The 20009-nt window shown below is 48.8% G+C and overlaps 1 protein-coding gene across 1 annotated transcript in view; it reads left to right on the forward strand.

Annotated features, from left to right (window-relative positions):
• The window catches only part of LOC144168617 (muscleblind-like protein 2a), a gene marked incomplete at its 5' end in the record, with an annotated part of 69309 nt that overhangs the window by 34021 nt on the left and 15279 nt on the right, over positions 1 to 20009 (forward strand). The window contains 5 exons of the mRNA XM_077697564.1: positions 3859 to 4143; positions 11531 to 11713; positions 12496 to 12618; positions 14914 to 15156; positions 17574 to 17621. Coding sequence (XP_077553690.1) covers positions 3859 to 4143; positions 11531 to 11713; positions 12496 to 12618; positions 14914 to 15156; positions 17574 to 17621 — 882 coding nt within the window. The remainder of the gene's footprint in view (positions 1 to 3858; positions 4144 to 11530; positions 11714 to 12495; positions 12619 to 14913; positions 15157 to 17573; positions 17622 to 20009) is intronic.

Consider the following 20009-nt stretch of genomic DNA (forward strand, 5'->3'; position numbering starts at 1 on the left):
TTCGCTATGTACGCGACTCCTCCCCTTCCGCCCGCGCATGCGCAAGGACGGGTCCCGGTAACCCGGTAACAACGTAAGCAACGGAACGGACGGATGCTAAAACTCTCTATTGTATGAAAAGTCAGGACAGTCCCGCAAAATCCGGATGGTTGGTAACCCTAGTTAAGATAGCTTTGAGGAACCTGCAGGTGGACGTCAGTTTCACAACCAATAATCGCTTTCAAATCGCATTCAGTGGAGATCTATAGTTCATACCACAAGCTACATGCAGCTCTGTGGAGGCTACATTGTTGTCAACAGCCCGCCCCTCAGGGCGCGTAACTCACCGCGAAGGAAGCGACAAAAGGTGCCGGGGCCTTTCGGTTCCACTTGCCGAGAGGGGAGAAGGGAATGTCCTTTCAGGACCCCCTTCGCGGCGAGTTAAGCGCCCTCAGTGGACGCACTGTTGACAACAATGTAGCCTGCACAGTGATGCACCTAGCTTGTGGTATGAACTATAGATGATCCCAGGCAAAAAAAAAAAAAAAAAAAAAAAAAGCTTGATTTGTCAGTTTACAGTCGTTTTCTAGAACGGCCTTGGAAGATGCGGCATTTGTACCACGGCTAAAAACCGCAATTGCTCCTGTAATTGATTGTGAACGAAATGAAACTACCCGGCACGGTTAGATAGTCGTTTCAGTGAACAATGAATAATGTTTTTTTATTACGATACATGCGCGATGACAAAACACGCCTCAGGACAACGAAAAAGGTAAAAGGAATTAGCAAGTTTACCAAATTGTCTTTGCGTATAGATACTATAGCATTGTCGGTACGCTGTCGAAACGTGGGGTGCACTCCTTTCACCTACGTTGGGACCAGCGTGGCGGGTCCCTCAGCTGTGCAAGCACACCAGTCCCTTTACCCAGTCACGCCCTCGACACTATACGTGTTTGGGCGGCGGACGGCACATATCATTTGGTTCGCTTATCGCTAGAGAAAAACGCCGTTTTGAAGTTTGGTTACAGTTAGTTTTTCAATCTCGTGGTCTTCCCTCAATATTGCGGTTGCCTTTACGAGCGTCAGCTAGTTTTGTCGGTACAGAACAAGTCTGCAGGTTGTCGCCACCATTTTTACTCCAAGTGCAGCCGCCGTGTAGATTGTCATGTTTGGTGCTCCAGTGAAGCGAAAACACTTTCATATTGGCTCCACGATCTTTTCGTTACGTTTTGAAATGACGAGCCACTTTCTGTTAGAGCGGAAAATCGCCACTGCGCAAGAGTGGACAACCAGTTGCAACGTGGAGTACACATTCAGGAGTAGCACGCATTAAGTTTCCCCAAACATTGCTTGTCGAGTCCAGTCGCGTTTCTCTCCCCGCTTTCATTTCTGCAGTAGGCCACAGCAGAATTCTTATGGGTCCGTTCGTGGACTCGACTGCGTGGTTGGCAAACGCAGTTGCGCAGCTGCAGCGTTCGCCGATAGTGCGTCATCCGCGCTGAAGCCGTCTGTAGCTCGACCGTTTTATTCGGAACCCTGGGCGTCGTCGGCACACTCGGTGCGGACTGCGGCGAACGTGGCGCGACAGTTGTGGCAGTAGCGCTTCGGCCGGTCGTCCCACCGTCCGGTTCCGCTCCAGCGGCCGACCCTGGCGCCGCGAACGTGACGGGTCGCCGTGGTGTGTGTGTTGAGGGCGCGTTGCCATGGCAGCCGCGTCGGGCCGCCCGCAGCCAACCCTTGCCTCGTCGCCCAGGCCAGGTGCTGCGCAGCTATGTGTGCGTGCTCGCCCTGAGACAAAGGCTCGGGCTTTTCTCCCCCCTGGCCGCCATGGCACTCACCCTCGCACAAAACGCCGAAAAAAGAAAGTTTAGGATTACCGGTGCCTTCAACGGCCCGGAGGTCGTTCGTGGCTCGCCGCCTGAAGCTAGGAACCTCCTTTTCTCTCCTTCCTAGTAATCTCTCCCCCGCCTCCCCCTGACTTCAAGCGGGCCAGCAGCGTGTGGAAGTGTGCGGTACATCGTGTCACGCGATACGCGACTTCTTCAATTATCGGTTCGCTGGGTGCATTATGTGCAGGCTGTGGCGGTCAAGTTTTATCTTCCTGCTTTCGTTTTTTTGATTTAGACGGTATTTTATCTAGAAACTACCCCCCCCCCCCCCCCCGTCCTTCCTTCCTTGTGAAAATTGATGTGTGGTTTAAGTGCATGCAGCATGTGGTTTTTTGTGTGGCTGCTGCGCCTTTTCTTTTTCGGTGCTGTGCAACTGTGGTTGCAGCCAACCAAGCAGTGCTTGTGTCGCGGGTTTGCCCTCCTTTTACTTTGCAGCCATAGTAGAGAAGAAAAAAAAGGTGTGTGTGTGTGTGGGGAAGGGGGGGGGGGGCGATGGCATAAGTACACATTTTTCAATCTGTGCACATTAAACTTAACAACAAAAATATACAGAAAAAAAGTTTTCGACCATTTAATCAGTCTCAGTATCAAGAAGTTGCAAATTATAGGTGTAAGGTGCAGTTACACAAATTAAACTAAATAAAACGATTAAGTTCTCTTTCCCGTTGCTTATTTTACATGCATGATTGTACCTTTTGATGCAAAGCGTCGTTAAGCTAGCATTCTAAATGTTGGGGGGGGGGGGGGGGGGGAATGAAGCTTCACTCGTTCACCCTTGGCCAAACCACCTGTGCAGCTTAAACAGTGCGCATGTCAGTTGAAACTAAGTGAGAGGGGAGGATCTGCGGGAGACCCAGTACGCTCATTACTCAGTCAAACCACACGTCATACTGTCACATCCCAGTCGCTGTTGGTTGACTTGTTCCTGTTCGGGCATTGTAGTGCAGCATTCACTGTGGCCTAAGCCATTTCGCCATACATTTTTTTTTTTTTGTTCAAGTGTAAGTTTTGAAAGTTCTTGAGCTGCTGTGGCGATGAGCAGCATAAAACGCCATTTCTCTACCACCTATGTAGCTCATGCTGTTCAGCTGTTTGAAGTAGCGTGACAACTGAACTAGAGTGACAAGGTAATCTCTAAATGTGATGGAAACCTGACGGTGCAGTGACAGCACTCGATGACTGCCATAGCTGTGGCATTGTGGATGAGGCACAAGACCATACAGGCGATGCTTGGCTCCAGTGACAGCAGTGTGCCAAAACTAGCGTAAGAATTAATCAGCAGCCTTCAGCTACGATACACTTCACCCAGTTGTTGCCTCAACGTGCTACACCCCATTTTTTTCCTTCAGTGATGCACACCCATGAACTTGTCACCGTAGCAATTCGCCATGCCTGTAGTAGTTTTGCTGAATGCAATTTCCAGATCGAGTTCGGTGCACTTTTATTACCAAGTTTTGTAACAGAAAGCACGGAAGCCTAATTACGTCCTTTCAGCAAGCCCTCTTGCTTCTGAGAAGGTTTTTCATGTTAAATATTATGAGCCACACCAGTGAACAAGTTCCTTTTATCCTTGTGTTCAGTTCACTCTCACTGGCTGCCACCACAGCTATAACCACGTTCATCAAGGCTACCTGGCCACAAGACAAGCTTCTGTCTACGTTTCTTTTGCAAGTGCAAGCTGAATAAAGGAATGCGTAATTTTGCCCGCTCTGACGCCTTACTTCGTATGCAGCATGCCCTATTATGCGTGCGTGGCTTGCATACATGATGCCATCTTCATAGTGCCGCACATGTAGGGATTGGTGATGTCAGATGGTGTGGGGTGGTCAATCGGCAAGTGCCCGTACACTAGTGTGACATGGATATTGTGAGGCAAGTTAAAAAGAACATAAAATATTTAAATGTCTCAGCCTGTGCCACTAGGTATAACAGGCTTACACTAGTGTGACAGATGAAACAACATGTCCTGTGCCTTCTTCCCACCGTGCAGGGCCGCTGTAACCGGGAGAAGCCGCCGTGCAAGTACTTCCACCCGCCGCAGCACCTCAAGGACCAGCTGCTGATCAATGGCCGCAACCACCTGGCCCTGAAGAACGCGCTGCTGCAGCAGATGCCGCTGCAGGCCATGCTCCCGGGGCAGCTCCCCACGGCAGCCGTGGTAAGTCCCTACTGGTACCTGGGACACGCGCAGAGGCAGCAGCAACTGCACCAACAGCAACAGCAGCAGCAGCAGCAAAGCTACGCGCTCTTCAACGGCTCCCTCGCTTCGGCCAAGGTAACCTCCTCCTCCTCCTCTCTCTTCCCCCTTCCCTTCCTCCTCCTACGGGGGAAGAAGGGCTCCCCCGCTCGACTGGATGGCCGCCCCAACCCCTGCCAGTTGAGGAGCCGTGGAAGGCAGGTGGGCAATCAGGCTGTTGGGATCCATGCGCTCTGGCACTTGCTTGGCAGGCTAGCTTCTAGAAAGTGAGGTTGGCATATGTCGTTAGCAAGGTTGGCCGAGATGACAATTTTGAGCATTTGGGAGCTTGATGCCGGCGTGCTTTTAGCAACCTAGCGTGGTGTTAGCATCGGCTTCTAATGCTTCGTCGGAGTGAAACTACAGGTTGCATTTTCTTCCTGGCAAAAACTCGCACTTTAATTATTCCTTTTCATGTGCTAACTTTATGCAGGGATGGTCACGGCAACAAACTGGCACATCAGCATGCCTCACACTAGCAGCCAACTTATGCAGGGCACGCGGCGATTTAGCTCCTTGTCACCTGTTTTCTAGCTGGCCATGGTGCACCTGATAAACATGGGCAGTCTTGGCCTTGCAGAATATTTTAACACACTTCAGCAAAAACAAGCGTAGTGCAAGGTCGATCATTTCGTGGTCGAGTCACAGCTGGTTGAGGTTTGGATGCCTTGTAGGTAATGGTGAGTGACGTTTTGGAATTTATCAACTTGCTAAGTCAGACACTGGCTCCCTCCATAATACTGCTTTAACACCAGGGAACATTACAAAGCACAGTAGCATGCGAACTGCAAACTGAGGGTAGAATAGGTGTGTTGCTTAGCCACGGCAAGTGCTAGAAGCATGTTCTTTCTTGTTCTTGAGAACTGTCGTAGGCACGGGGTAGAGAGCAGCAGTGCAGTGTGGCAGGCGGCCATCCAGATCGACGCATCTTGCACTCCCCTCTGTCCTTGGCTTTCTCTACCCCAGGGAGGTGCCACAGTGCGACTGACCACCGTCATTAGAACCCTCCTTTTACTCGCATGGCTTTCTCCCTTGTGCTGAAGTCGGAGTTGTGCCTCGCTGACCATTGAGGGGATCAGCTGTTTGCCCCCCAGAGCCTACTTCACACTAGGAGGCTGTGTTGGCATTCTTTTGCTTTTGCTCTTGGGCAGCACACTACGCTGATTGAGGTCGATGACATCTCACATGGCAGGCTGTGTTTGCTGCTATCTGTGTCACGCACGACGGGCTCCTCCTTTGTGAAAAATGCGCCACTCCAGTCACTCTTCAGGGTCTTTTTAAGTGAGTACATTCAGGCACAACTTGGTAGCTAGTATTCCAGTATAGTGAAGGGAAAATTCCCCATCTGCCTGAAGTGCAGCTGTACAGCCACAAGGGGAGTACGCAGCTGTCTTTGGAACATCAATTTTGGAGAAAAATTCATTCTGGTCCAGGATTCGAACCCGACGTACCTTTTTACAAACCGAGCAAATGAGGAGGTTGGCTGTTGGTAGTGTGAGAGTGAATCGATCAACAACTCGAAGTGGGAAAGAAGCTTTAATCGACGTGCTTAGAGAAACCTCTCAGGTGGAGTAGGTTTCTGTGAAGGGAAAATTTGACGTCCATCTGAAGTTCAGCCGTACAGCTACAAAGAGCAGCTATATAGCTTCCAGGCAGGTGCCGCACTGCAAGCACAAGCATGTGGCCATGAGTAAACCTGATTGTTTTGCTTACAGGAGTCGTATCATACTGTGGCTATTAGTTAATAGCAAACCGAATGCATCCCACTTTAAAATGGGAAATGAACTGCGTCATTGTTTGACCGCCAGCAGTAAAACTTTGCATTTTGTGTATTCGTGCTGCTGCACTTGTATTTATTTGTCAACAGACATACATGCATGGTGCCCCTGTGTACTGGGGGCCAATTCTTGAATAATGCTTTGAAAAAAATTTTTGTCTCTACTGTCGCACCTGCAGAGATCATGCATAAGCTGTAGTTGATACGAAGAGGCAAAAAAGCTCCCCTTCTCGCACCAAAAAAAAAAAAGCCATTCGGTAAAGGTTCTAAGTTAAACATTGCTTCTGGATGGCAAGAATTTTCAGTCATCTTCATTAACCATAAAGGTAACTCTTGCTGGATCCCTCTTGCTGCACCATCCAGAAAAAAGTGAAAGAAGCTCACACTAACGCGCAAGACTTTTAAGATAGCGCAGCTGTACACAACCTTCACGACCATCACGAAGGTTTGTCCACGATTGCAGCCAATTTGCTTCTTCTTCGCTGCCACAATGACCTTTACTGCATCATTGTTGCCATACATGTGAGCTTCTTTCATTGTTTTGGAAGTGATAATCATTGGACATCACCTTGGAGGGGCGTACGCTATGACGTGTCATTCTCCTTCAGGGCAAGTGTTGCCATGATTACGATCTTGGCCGATGTCTCTTGTGGGTATGCTTGGCTTGACAAACGTGCGCCGGGGACGCTGGGTGGTCGCTGAGAGGCATGCGAGCGTCAGGCACACGAGCGCTAGACATTTGCTTGGTTTTTTTAAACTGCTGGGCAGTTGCTGCGAGGCCCGCGCTCATGTGCGCGCACTTGGAAATTTCTTAGTGTTTTAAACTGCGGACACGAAAAATTACGGTTTGCTGAACAGCTTTGCTGTTAAAAAGTGCTTTTCATCTCCAACTCTCCTGGTCAGCGGGGCACTGTTTCAGCGCAGGGGAGGAGGAACCGTACTTCCGGGGACCCCTTCCCGTACTCCTGCACATTTTCGCTCTGCTTCGACCCCTCCCCTAATGTGTGCATGCACCTTGTGGAGTGTTGATGTTTCACAGCATGTGCAGTGTGCAGACAACAAGGCAGCATGACCGTGTAGAGGTTCTCTGAGCACAGTCTCGAGTGGTCTCATTTGTGTGTAGTACGTGACCTAGTGCAGTCTCTCGCTGCTACCCTCTCGGGGCTAGTGCGTTGGCCCAGGCTGTGCACCGGGTGTGCTTTCTCCGTTGTGGCACCTTGTAGTCGGCGTCTGTACACGGGTCGTCAGGGGTGCATGGAAAAACAGCTGCGGGTACAGTTTGGAGAGAGAGAGAGCCATTCACTTAACAAATGCAATTGAAGTGCTCAGAGAGTGGAAACGGTTTCCGAGGAATGTGTGTGGGAGGGAAGTGTCGGATACTGATTCTTTAATTAGCACCTTCAATGGATGGCACTAGGTTATCATTACGTGCTTCCTCACGCCTACAGAAAAAGCTTGAGGATAAGGTGATCCCCAGCAGTCCACAAAGTACGTGCAATTTTCACTCCTGACATTCACTGCACTGGAATGTTCGTGTCCTCTGTGAAAGTTTCTGTGGCAGTGTCCACTCTTTTCTTGTTTTTTTCTTGCTGTATATCTCTTGTCGTGGCATATCATGTGCTGTGCTTTGTCTGCTGGCACATGCTGGGTCTTTGTATAGCACTCCGCGCTCTTGAATGCACCGCTCACTTGCAAAATTTGCTGTGCTTTTCTGTGGGTTCCTACTGTTATTATTGGCCTAATCACGGACACAGGCAACTTCATTGAGTTTTGGGGCAGCTGCTTTGACCAAACTTTGTGCAGCACAAGTTCAAAAGCCATTGCGTAAGCCACCTAACTTTATGTCAGCTCAAAAGGCAACAGTGTTAATTTTAAATGTAGGGGAATTCATATATCGAAATTTCACTGCCCAATGTTTGTTGACTCGGTGATCAATAGTCCCCTCTTTTAGATGAACAAAGAAAACATGGAACGTGCGCAGCAAATTAGCTGATTGTTTTACTTGCTAACTCATTTGCGAATGCAGTTGACGACCGATTTTTCGGACGTCTAATTTTTCAGACATGCTTGATTATTCGGACTTTTTCCCAGCACTATGGCATTGAGCGCCTGAGGCGAACATTTGTTTTTTTCGGACTGCCTGATTTTTTGAAAATTTTTTGCCTGCGAAGGTCTACAACATTTGTGGGCATATGCTTATGAGTAAAGGAACGTCGCAGCTTTCATGGGAAGCTGCATTGGGAAGGAAAGGCATGCTTTGGTTGCACAAATACTCAAAATGGGTTTAGCTTCGCAGCAAAGCTTCTAAAGGAGAGTTTGAAGCTTGTGTCTTGTCACACTAGCGGATGAAAAGTTTGAAAACTTAGACCTCCGTAATTCGTGAAAAGACACTAACAAAATTGTGGGTGATCTCGCAGCACAGACTGATGGAAAGAATGGCCGCTGTGCAGCACCGGCACTTTTGGGTACATAAAATAGCTAGCACTGCAGGACATTTGAACGACGGGCTTCTAACGAAAGAAACCGCCATCCTAATTTGATGGCAAGGTTATTTTTTGACTTGAATGACCTAGTTCTTTTACGCAATGTCGAAAGGGATGGAGCACTTTTGCTCACAGTGGCAACGCTTGCTATCTCTCCTGCCTCTTTCATTTCTCACATCGTTTTGCAAGCACAGTGGTTGCACAGTGGAGTGCACTCACACCATCTACAGGGGACGGCCAAGTGGCTAGACGTACCATTGCACTTTGAGGATCACCCATCAAGTACCAACTTGTGCAGTCCCACAGCTGATACGAAGTCATGTTCGTCCTTTTTGAGCTTCAAGTATTAAATAACTCTAGTACAAGAAAAGCAATGAACAAGCCAATCGGTTTGGCTTTTCATGCTGTTTCGAGATTTTTTTTGTTCCCCCTGTCGTCAAGGTGCGTGAAAATGTTCTTCCCATGTTTTCGAGGCGTGCGGTGTGATGCTGGCTTGACGTCATGCTTTTGCATTTATTTATATTCAGAGAAGCGCTTTAAATTATTTGTTCCTTGCCTTAAACTGCTACAGTGCTCGTTTGGCTACTCAGTTTACGCATCCACTCTGAACTTTTTTTTTTTAAATAATATTGCCACTGCAGTATTTATGGGCCCTCATTCCTGTGCTCAGGTTTGTGCCTGGGCTGATGAATGCCGATTAAGTTCTAAGACATGGACAAAGTTGTCAGACTTTCCTCTGTGAGAATGCATAAAAAGGACTTTTTTTTGTTGTTGTTGCCTGTTCTTACGTTTCCTTCTGGTAAATCTTTGATTTGTAAGGGGAGCATGTTCTTACGTCCTCTGCTTGGCCAGCATACTGTGCGTGGTGTTCCCACTAATGTGCTACGTAACACGTGCTCGCATGATAAGAACGAAGTGCATGCCCTTGTGATGCCTGACACACCTTAGACGTGCTTACGCGTTGAGCCTGCGCCATACTCTGTCAGTCATTCGGACTCTGCGCTGTGCCCCCTTCAGCTGTCATCTGAAACAAAGGTAGGGACCCTCTTTACGGCTGAGCGTTGCAACAGGAGTGCAAAGCTGCTGGTGTAAAATTATTTTCACTCTAATGGTTTTGCAGAACGTGATGGTTTGCAATTGCCTCTTTTCCAGGCCTGTTGATGTTCAGATCATAACGAGCATTTCTAGGAGAATAGCAGGGTGGGCCTTTTAAGAATCCATGAAGACAAAATACAAGTTTTGTTTGTTAGAAAGACCACATTATCCGAATAACAATGATACTAGTTTTATCGCAAACTTCCAACAAATAATTGAGATATGAAGGAGAACAGATGACGCAGTGGCAACTCCCCAGCCACTTTGCGTACGATTTTTTTTGTGACGCCGCCGAATCTCGTTTTCGCAATTGGTGGCCGCCCACCACCAAGAAATAGGACCGGGTGACTGTAGTGGGCCCTTTAGTTCTGTTTAAGTGTATCACTTCAATGCAAATGTGCAGTTAACAGACTCATAACTACGTTCTGAGTGCTGCCTGATAACATGCCACTCCTGCCCATATTATGTCATTGTAGCACAAAATTTGAAAGCTTTGCGATATTTCTTGCCTTTTTTTTTGTAGGTTGAAAAATGTTTTTCGTGTTCTGGAATTGAGCTGAGTGAGTTACAGCTAGCACTCTCAAATTGAACAATGCCGTATTTTGTCTTCATAGGCCCTTTAAAATCACACACTGTTGGGGAGAAACACAATTAATAAAAAAATGACAGGCAACCTCACTGTGGATGCTGGTTGGGGCCATTGTGGCCTGCTGCCATTGATCAGAGGAGTTCTGCAGCAGCATGCACAGCTGTGTTTTTTATGTTCATCTGGCTATAGAGACACGCTGAACAAGGATTTTCTTTTATTTCTGTAGAATGTAAGAATGTGTGTAATTTTGGAAAGAAGATTGAGTGGTGGCTCTAGTACCTGGAGATAGGGAGAGAGTATGTGATTAATAATTTTGAAAAGAACTCACTTATGCGCAACACTTATTACTGAAGCAGGACAGAAATGCAAGCTTTGAAAGGGGTGACATTATGGTGCTATCTCCTTGTGCTGCTTTTGTGGCCAAATTCTGCTAATTCTGATAGATAAAATTGGGACACTTTTCGTTTGTGTCATGAAGACACAGAGCAGGAAAAATTTTTTTCCAACATGAACCACTTCGGCGGTCTGTGTTAGCAGAACAATTCATTTGTAATTTGATCAGTGTACTGAAATTAATATTGCCTATTCTTTTCAGAATACCCAGAATATTGAGTAACTGTGTCCACAGAGTTTGGTTATGCAGGTAGCAGTGGGGGGGGTGGAATAAACACTTAACATTCTTAACAGGGATCTGTCATAATTCATGTATTACATGCTGTTACACGAGTTTTCTTTTCTTTGTGAGTGTGATTATATTGAAGTAGCTGCAGCATTGCTGCTTCAGGATACCAGAAATTAAAGTGTTGCAAAACAGTTTCACTTAGCTGTTAGCCATGAAACACTGGAGAAATATCAATGGGGTTGTTGAAGTATTACTGTTTGAGTCGTTGAACATAAAAGTTGTTGCCTTCTTGTTCGACATGAAACTGAGCAAGGCAATCAGTGGAATTTCACTCAGCCTGCCTATAGTGCAGATTTTTGCCAGACATGCCGCCTTCTTGTTTCACACTGCACATGGTTGTTAGTTGTTTATTGTGTGTGCTCAACCTGTCCAGAAATGTCTGGCAGAGGTCCTCTTTCTTTTTGTTTTGACACTCACCCGTGTGCATTGCAGGGCAGACCAATAAAAGGAATCGGGGGATGGTTTTGAATTTCGCTCTCTGAACAATGCATTCGTATAAACTTTTGCGACAGTTGGTGGGGAAACAAAATTAAAGGCTGCCAAACATTGGCCTCCGTAAACTCTCAAATGGGGTCAATATTGCTGAAAGAACAGCTGTGCTGCGTCCTTTACGAACTCACAGCTGTCACTTGCCAGCGTAACATGCAGACTCATTGGAGCTTAACTGTGCAGCCCACCTGTGAATGCTGCAGTGCACACTATTGGTGTTCTGCACTTCTCTGAAATAGTCGCGATAGATGCGTAGCGCAGCACCTTTGCCCATGTTTGTGAGGTGGCCCCCTCCCCTGTTCTCTTGCTAGGCCACCAGCCCGTACATGCCAGCGCTCACCACAATGGCCACCGCCTCGTCGTTTGGACATTACTTGACGCCTAGTCCTGTCCTGCCTGGGATGATGACTGCGGATGCCGTGACGGCTCCTCTGAGCGTTATGCAGGCTTCGCTTGTGTCCCCACAAAAGGTGGCACGCACTGACAGACTGGAGGTGAGAGAGCCTTTCGCCGGCTTCCCAGTGTGTACACCTCCCGTCTTCTCCACAGTTGTTTCACCACGGGCTTGCTTGAGAGATGCTTGCTAGTGCAGTGGCTTCACACACGACTCCTTTGACTGCTGACTGGTTTCCCCCTAGTGGGGATATGCCTCGCAGCCAGAGCCAGTGGGTAGAGACTGCCTGTGTGAGTTTCATGTAATCAGATGAGCCCCGCAGTTCCACAGCCCTCGCCAGTTCTGGCATAATGCGTGGGACACTGGAGCAGCAGGGGTTAGAGGAAAAGCTCTGACAGGAGCAAAACACTCCGTGTTTATGGCAGCGGTGGAGCTCTTCCCAATCTTGCAGTGCAGTTTTGACACGTGCTGACTGGTCAGTACATGCACCTGTTCGACGGCAGAATGTTCAAACTGGCTAAACCTGTTACGGTGCAGTAATGCCTACACGGTTGTTGGTTGTTTTTGTGTGACATTAGTAACGGCCGAATGGCTGCCGAGAGGGAAGTGTTTCGAGAACTCAAGAGCAGTCTGCCTTTTTCAAAACCCCTCAGGTGGCTACCATGTGTTAGGCTCTTTAGCTTGCAGTTCTTTTTGCCCGATGTAGCTTTCAGGAAAGGGAAGGGTGTAGTGGCGGATTTATCAGGGCAGAGGCCAACGAAAACATTGCTGTACTGCTGTTAAAATAGCGCATGTATGGGTCCCTTTGGCGCTCTGAACGTTTATTGAGAGGCCTCTCAAAATTAGTTTTTTGGTACTTTCTCTTGTAATTGCTCTTGTCAGAGGGAAGCTTCGTCTTGGCTGCCACACTACTGGACAGGTGTGCTACAGCCGGCGCACAGCGAATGGGGCCTGAAAATACTGCAGCACGTTCAAGATGCCAGCTCCTGGAGGATAGCGGACACTGCCAGTAGTGATAGAAATTTGCATCTGAGAAGTTTCTCAGTGTCAAGTGCCTTTTTCTTTTTTTCTTTTTCTTCAGTCATATGAAATGACACTTCCCCATTGTCAGTCAGGATGGTTGGCTAAACATGACGGGCCCTTGTATTGTTTGATCATTGTAAAGTTATGCAGGGGGCAGAAGGATTACAAAGAGTGTTTGTAAAGGAATTTGTGATGTCATGAAGCAACTGGGGATATACGAACATATACATACATCCGTATCGGTAAATTCCTTGCATAAACATTTGTTGCTAATGGTCATGCTGCATTTTTACAAGCATGAAAAATTTCTCAAAATTCACCCGGATGCAGATCACAAATCCTTGACAAGCAGCCGAGTAGTGCTTCTGGCATTAAGAAGAAAACAATTCCGTCTTCATTTGAGTTTTTTTTGTAAATTATTGGAACAGTTCCTGGCAAGTTGGGGCCAGAGCCTGCTTGCCAGAAACATATTGGCAAATTCAGAAAGGTCAATTCAAACTTCAAAAGTGTGATTCCTGTTGCGTAGTGGGTGCAGTTCATTCTTGTTGATGTGGTATAGTGCATTCAGTCTGTGCCTCTTTCTACTTCTGGAAGCAGTGAAGCAGCGACTTCTCAGGGTTGGCCTGTGCAAATGATGTGCCAGTTATTGTGTCACTGCAGTACATTACTTGAATCAGTGACCAGTGTTGCAAGACCCTTTGTTACTGCCCCTGTGCAGCGTAGGAGCAAAGCAATCTACTCACCGTAACTTTCTGGGTGAAGTCAGATTCTGGTAATGGTCTCAAACTGAGCCTTCAAAATATTCTGTGCTGTTCTTGTCCTGTTCCTCAAAGTTACTCATGCCAGCAGTGTGCGCTAATGGTTGGTATAGCAGGAAAACAAAGCATAACCCGGGAGAAAGGTTGTGTGACAACTTGCAACATTGTTTCAGGAGGCGGCGGCATGAGGGCAAGAGTATGGTAAATGTGCTTGTGGTGAATTTTCTCCCCTGCGTGCCTAGTGTGGACTCTGATGTTGCAAGTTAAGGTGCAGCAGGGGCAGGGTTGTTGTGTCCTGTTTACCTTGTAACACCTGCTGCCCCCCCATGGCGTGCGCGAGTCCCGGAAAATGGTTGTAAACAACAGAAACCTTGAGGTGCAAGGTTTTTCAGTGCTTAGAGTGATTGCCTAGGAGCATTCTGCCCCAATGAGAGCAGGGATGCCAGCAGATTGAAGCAAGTGGGCAACTGGCGTGCAGGTTGTTTCAAAGTGGCGTCGAAAATATAAAAGCTTAGGCAGGAGGTGTGAAAGGAATGTGCACTATGCACACAGGTGGACCAACTTGGGCTCTTTGGGTACCAGCACTGGGCCCATTGGCGGCACTTGTTGGGATTACTGGCAAAAAGGTTGCTGCTACATTGGTCACAATGCAATTCTGCTAGTTCACTCTGTCTAAGTTAGGGGGAAAGGGTCGTGCATGGCTTTTCTTGTACGCTGCTGCTGCTGCTCGCTTTGCTTCCGCGAGCGGCACTAGTCAGCTCTTAGTGCCAGCCGGACGTCAGTGGGCACATATTGCAGGCCAAAGAACACAAAACCAAAAGGGCGGACCAGTTTTTTGCCTTTCTGTATGTTGTTGGAAACATGCTTGCTTATCTTACTTTCTTCAATTCATCATTGAAATAGGCGTGGTTGTAATTGAAGCGGTTAAATCTGTAAATGAAGCCGATTGGCAGGGGTTCGATATCTTCTTTATTTTTAGCTGTGATATAGTGCAGGTATAACATTGTCCATGCTGTTTTACGTGGGCACAGCAAAGTTCAAATAAAGGGGCCTGTTCAGATTAGGTGGCCGTGAATGAGGATAAAAGGCGACAGCCCGGGCTATTCGCAGTTACTGCTTCATTTATAGAAGTTCGAGCAGGAGGATAAAACACTCGTCTTACCACTGTAGACCTGTCATTTTTTAGTGCAAGGGCACTATTTTGCTGCAACTGTTCCCTTCTACCCGATTAGCATTCACCTATCATCACAGCTTATCCTTGGCAGCATCGTGTACAGCAGAGAGAAGGGTTCGCAGTGCCCTCAAGCCGTGTGCTGCTCAGAGGTCGCCCACATTGCGGGGCAGTGGCACGGGCCGAATGTATGCGAAGCTCGACGGGGTGTAGGCTCCATTCGATTGCATGCCACCACCGGGCCGCACTGTTGCAGTGCTGGCAGAGCTAGCTGCCAAGCTAGGTCAAAGGGCAGCCACCCTGCGGAGCGTGCAGCACTGAGAACGCCTGGTGTTTGTGCCGCGGCAGGTGTGCCGGGAGTTCCAGCGCGGCACTTGCAAGCGCCCCGAGACGGAGTGCCGCTTTGGGCACCCGCCCGAACACGTGGCGGTGGACACCGGGGACGGGGCGGTGACCGTGTGCATGGACTTCGTCAAGGGCCGCTGCTCTCGGGACCAGTGCCGCTACTTCCACCCTCCCCCGCACCTGCAGGCGCAGCTCAAGGCCACGCAGAGCCGGGCTGGCGCTGCTGCTGCCGCTGCTGCCGCTATGGTAGGCACCGCCGCAGGCCTCCTCCTCTCCTTCTACTCCCACTCCTCCCCCTCTCCGTCTCTCTCTGTCTCTCTCTCTCTCTCTCGTTGTGCGCACACTCCCTTTCGCCGCGGGCACCTCGAGGGGGAGGAGGGGGACGTGGGGCCTGGTGCTCGATAATGGGGCTAGGGAACCCCCCTGCCCCTTTGGGTAAACCCTTCTAGTTGTGCAAGGTCAAGACACACCTCAGTGTTTTTTTGCTCCAAAGCCCAGTTTAAACTTCTTTACTGATGTTGGCTCGAGCTCCTCTTTACGGGGCTCATCAACACGTACTGAGACTTGACCCGTTGAGAATAAGGTTTCAGGGTTCTTTAGCCCATAAGGCAATAAAGCAGGGTGTTGCTGCTGGCAGCAGGGGTTGCCTTGGAGGCCCACTTATGGCGAGAGGGGCTGCCTTGGTTTCCATGTTACGGCCCCGTGGCGGGCACCAGGCCCTCCGGGGTGCCCGTGGGGTTTTCTGTCTGCCAGGCACGTTGCAGGGGGCACCTTGCTTTTGTTTGGCCCAGCTTTGCTTTCAAGGCCACTGTGCCAGGTTGCTTCTGGTCTCTGCACATTGCACGGCAAAAGCTGCCTTCGCATCGCCCCTTAGGCAGAGGAGCTTGCTTGCGTGGCTTGTAGGCAAGCAGCCTTCCAAACGCACCACCATGCATAGCAGCAGGCACACGGAGGGAGCCGGGAAAAGGGGGGCAAAGGCAGTGTCCAAACCCAATGATGCCTTCGGTTTTCGTCACACATACGGCAGATGGGTGCAGAGAACTGCACTGCTAATTTGACGGGTCACATGCCTTGCGCATATTTTGTTTCCTATGGGAAAATTTTTGAAATACAGTGTGGGATATGTGAAGAACCTGCCGGAACAGCTCTTGTGTCCTAAAGACATTTATGCCACAAGACTTTCCCCCCATAATTATATGGTTGTGGTGGGACATACGTGACAGGTTCTTTGTGGGACCTACTTTGTTGTTGTGAGAGATCTCTTTGCTTAGCCAATATCAAGCAGCATGAAATAGCTTTCTTTTTATTGATGCCAGCAGTTATCATGAGAGAAAGGAATTCCCAAAGATTTGAAAGTCCTCTTCGGGGGCAAGAAGCACGTTCTAACTCGTGTCTCATTCAGAGTTGCGGTAATACTGTCGATCTATTTCATGCTCGTTTTGTAACTTTTTAGATTGCCCCCCACACATTTGCATTTACGGAACTACTAAATTAAGTAGTTTTCCATTGAGCTAAGTGCAACATGAGCGCAAAATAAAAATAAAATTATCAGGGCAGTGCTTTGCCTCATGGAGTTTGTTGGCCATATGCGTGCCACATAATTGCCAACATTTCCAAAAGTGTTGTGGCGGCGCACTGTTTCAGCTGAGTAACAGCCGGGTGACCCGAGTATTGGAGCTGGTTCTGCTGTGTACTTTTGTAGGGGTTGTCGTAATTTTTGAGTGCGAGCCTTGCCTTGATTGCATTTCAGTTTGTCGTACAAAAGAGCTCGCGCAGAGGTTTCGGCGTGCTCAGAAATGGAGGCGCTGGTTGAAGGGAAGCGTTGTGGAGGCACGATAGCTGGGCAGTAGCTGCAGAGACTGGAGCGACAGGTCATAGGGGTGCCCCTCATAGCGGGCCATGCTACCTCTGTGCTCTCTGGCACATGTGGGTCCTCCTGAAGCATCGCGCGGTGGTGTTTTCCACTTGTTTCTCAATCACTGCAGTGAGCCAGCTTGTGCACGAGTTGGTTTGTGGGAAATCGTAAGAACGGTGGTGTCAACATTTGGACAAAAAGGGAGCACTGATGAATCGCCGACTGTCAACAGGGAGTTTATTGGAGAGCTGGGGTGTGCACAAAATGAGACAGCATGGGACCAGTGGAAATTGGCTCCAAATGACCGCTTCTAAAGAGGTTTGGGAAGAACTGCAAAGTAGTCATTGCAGACACAGGGGCGTGAGGGCCGGTCTTTAGACGTTGCTTGCTGTGAATTCCCACCATTCACGGGAAGTGTTATACCCAAAACGTGCTTCTCTTCAGTAAGCTTTCAGGTGACAGTTGGCACTTTCTAGGTCTTCCCATCCGGTCTGTAGTTCCCAAGTTGCAATTCAGTGTAGTGGCAGTGTAGATCAGTGGTTAAAATAGGCTCAAATGACCAGGTGTGTGCAAAAAGCTTCTGGTGAGTTTTTCTGTCGGCAGCCAGGAAGAGATTCTCACTGCGAATAACCCTCAAAATGCAGTGCATGTGTGTTTGTGTGCATATACTGTTGTCGCAAGGTGTGCAGCACGTAGCGCAGAGTCTTCTTCTCTCGCTGCTGTGGGGCTTGGCCCCTGGCTCAGTGACCTTGTGCTTGGCGGTCCCAGTGAGTGGCACTAAGCAAACCAACCCTGTTTGTCACACCAGGCGACAGAGGGAGGAAGCGCCGATGTCGGATTACAAATGTACACTCAGGTATTTGAGCCTTTTTTGTTCCTCATCTGTAGGGCATGCGTTGGGTGAGGGGGGATTGAACGTCTATCCTCGCACAACCGTTCTCATTTGCTGTGCTAGAGGTGTGTAGCTAAAGGAAAAAAAAAAAAAAGGCACATGGTACGCAACTAAGCTGTGATTGCAGCGCTGTGAATAGTACTAAGCATGGTTTCATGAGCACTTAGGAGCTCGAGGGCATGGAAAAAAATGAAACAATGGCCTACGGTCTCTGAGTGTGCACTTATTGACTGTTTTCACTGCTCTTAATCGGGCCGCGATTTCTACTGTCACGAAGACACTCTAGTGAAAGGTTGACCGAAATTGGAATTTCGGGGAGGCAGCACCAAATGATTCGCACAGTGACTAAATACTTAGGGGTTTTATTGCTTTTAGACGATAGCGTTGGCAGACTTTGTTCATCTTAGCATTGCACAGGCAAAGGCTTAGTGTTGGGAAGACTGCATCTCGTGGGTGCATTTGTTTTGCATTAGCACTGTGGCCTCCTCCCTAGCTGAAGGTAACTAACAATGTTGGGCACATTCTGTGCGCCCCTTGCCTTCTCTCCCGGTTTAACACTGTTTCCGTCGCATGCCCAGTACACCCACTGCTTCTACTCGTGCTCGTGTCCATGTGCTCTTGTTAGCCTCGGGTGCACATCACCCACCATTACTGTGCGTACCGCAAGCCCAGTTGCAGCAAGTGTTCTTGTGCCTAGTGGTGTTTTGCACAGGGTCTGTTGCTAGCGACGATACCACCGTATGTTTCCAGCACTTCCCATGTGTTAAGTGGGCTGCAAATTATTCTCTGGGCACTGGGAACTTGTTGTGCCAGTGTGTGTTGCAAGGCTCTTGGAGCGCATGTTAGTTGGTTTGAGCTGCTCTCACACTGCCATAATGAGGCAGCTAGGGAACAGTCCTTGAGATTGCCACTTGGCCTTGTGTGTGCGCGTCTGTTGCGTATGGGAGGAGAATGGAGCAAGGAGGAACAGGAGAGCAGATGTATTCGTGAGCACTACCTTGGGGCAAATGAGTGGCCACTGCTAAAAGCCTGCAATTTGAGCTTCTCGCACAATTCAGCTTGCACTGACTGGATGCTGCAGCCGAGATTTAAATGCAAGCTCCAGATCTATTTGCGCTGAGGCATTAGGGTGTGTGTGAGGACATGGATAATGGCAGTAAATATCACTTGGCACATGTTTAGCGTGTGTACACAGCAGGTGTGCTTGCATAGAGCTGCACGATAAAATCCAAGCTTTCACAGAAGCAGTGCACTTATGCAAGGGCTGCTCCATAAAGTCAGGAATAGCCTAGGCATGCCGTGTTCCCTGCTTTGATCCGGGAACACGGTTCACTCGGCTTTTACCGTGCAGCTTTATGCAAGCAAGCCCACTGCGTGTACTGCTAAGTGTATTCCAAGAGTGGTGTATCAACATCACGCAAGCGTGACCAGAAGCATTATTCACAGCCTGATGGTGCACTGCTGCATTTGCATCTTTGGGAGCAGTTAAGGGCAGCTTCATTTTATTCTCGTGGCCAATTGCACCTTAGAATCAATGCTGGTGTTAAAATGGCATTCACTTGGCTTTTTACTGGCGAGCAGAGAAAAGAAAAGGGAGGTTGTTACGAGACTTTCCCTGCACAGCTTATTCGTTGGTCACCAAGCAGCTCGTGTGCGAGAACAGGGCCCGATTGGCAGTGGCAACCCGCTTGGAAGAGGTTTCCGCTGCATGCTGTACTGGAATGGGCCAAATCGCGCCCCTGGGCTGGCGGCAGCTCCCCCATTTGTTTGTTGCCTCTGCACCTCTTTGGTTTTGCACCTTGGCTGCGTGTCGTTCGAGCGCCACGTGAACGCTGATTGTCCCGTGCAGATGAAGCTTTCTTTTTTGCTGGCATGGCTGCGTCAACCACTGCTCCAAATCCCCAGCTATACCCGCAGAAGCAGTGAAGCCCTATAGGCCAGTTGGTGCTGATCGGCCAGGGTCAAGTAAGGCCTCAGCAGGAGTTGGACACCCATGCAAGGAATGCTCTGTAAAGTTAAAAATGGCCCCGCCATGCCATGTTACTCGCTCCCATTCGTACAACACGGGTCACTTGGCTTTTACCATGCAGCTTTATGCAAACTAGCCTGCCGTATTTACATGCCCAGCATATGCCGAGTAGGGTTCATCGACAGACGGCAGTTGTGTAGTTATTGCTCAAGTGCATGGTACAACTGGAAAGTGGAAACATTGACTACTTGAAGGGACCGAAATGCACTGAATGGAGCATACTGTTTGTAGTGCCTCTTCAAGCAGTTGCTGTTTCCATGCATCTGGTGTACGTGACAGCATCTAAGCAGTAGCCAGATACAAAACGCTAAGTGGCCACCATT

This window comes from Haemaphysalis longicornis, unplaced genomic scaffold (assembly GCF_048455015.1).
Source record: "Haemaphysalis longicornis isolate Haplotype H1 unplaced genomic scaffold, Haemaphysalis longicornis Haplotype H1 scaffold_2, whole genome shotgun sequence".
In the NCBI taxonomy this organism is placed as follows: Eukaryota; Metazoa; Arthropoda; class Arachnida; order Ixodida; family Ixodidae; genus Haemaphysalis; species Haemaphysalis longicornis.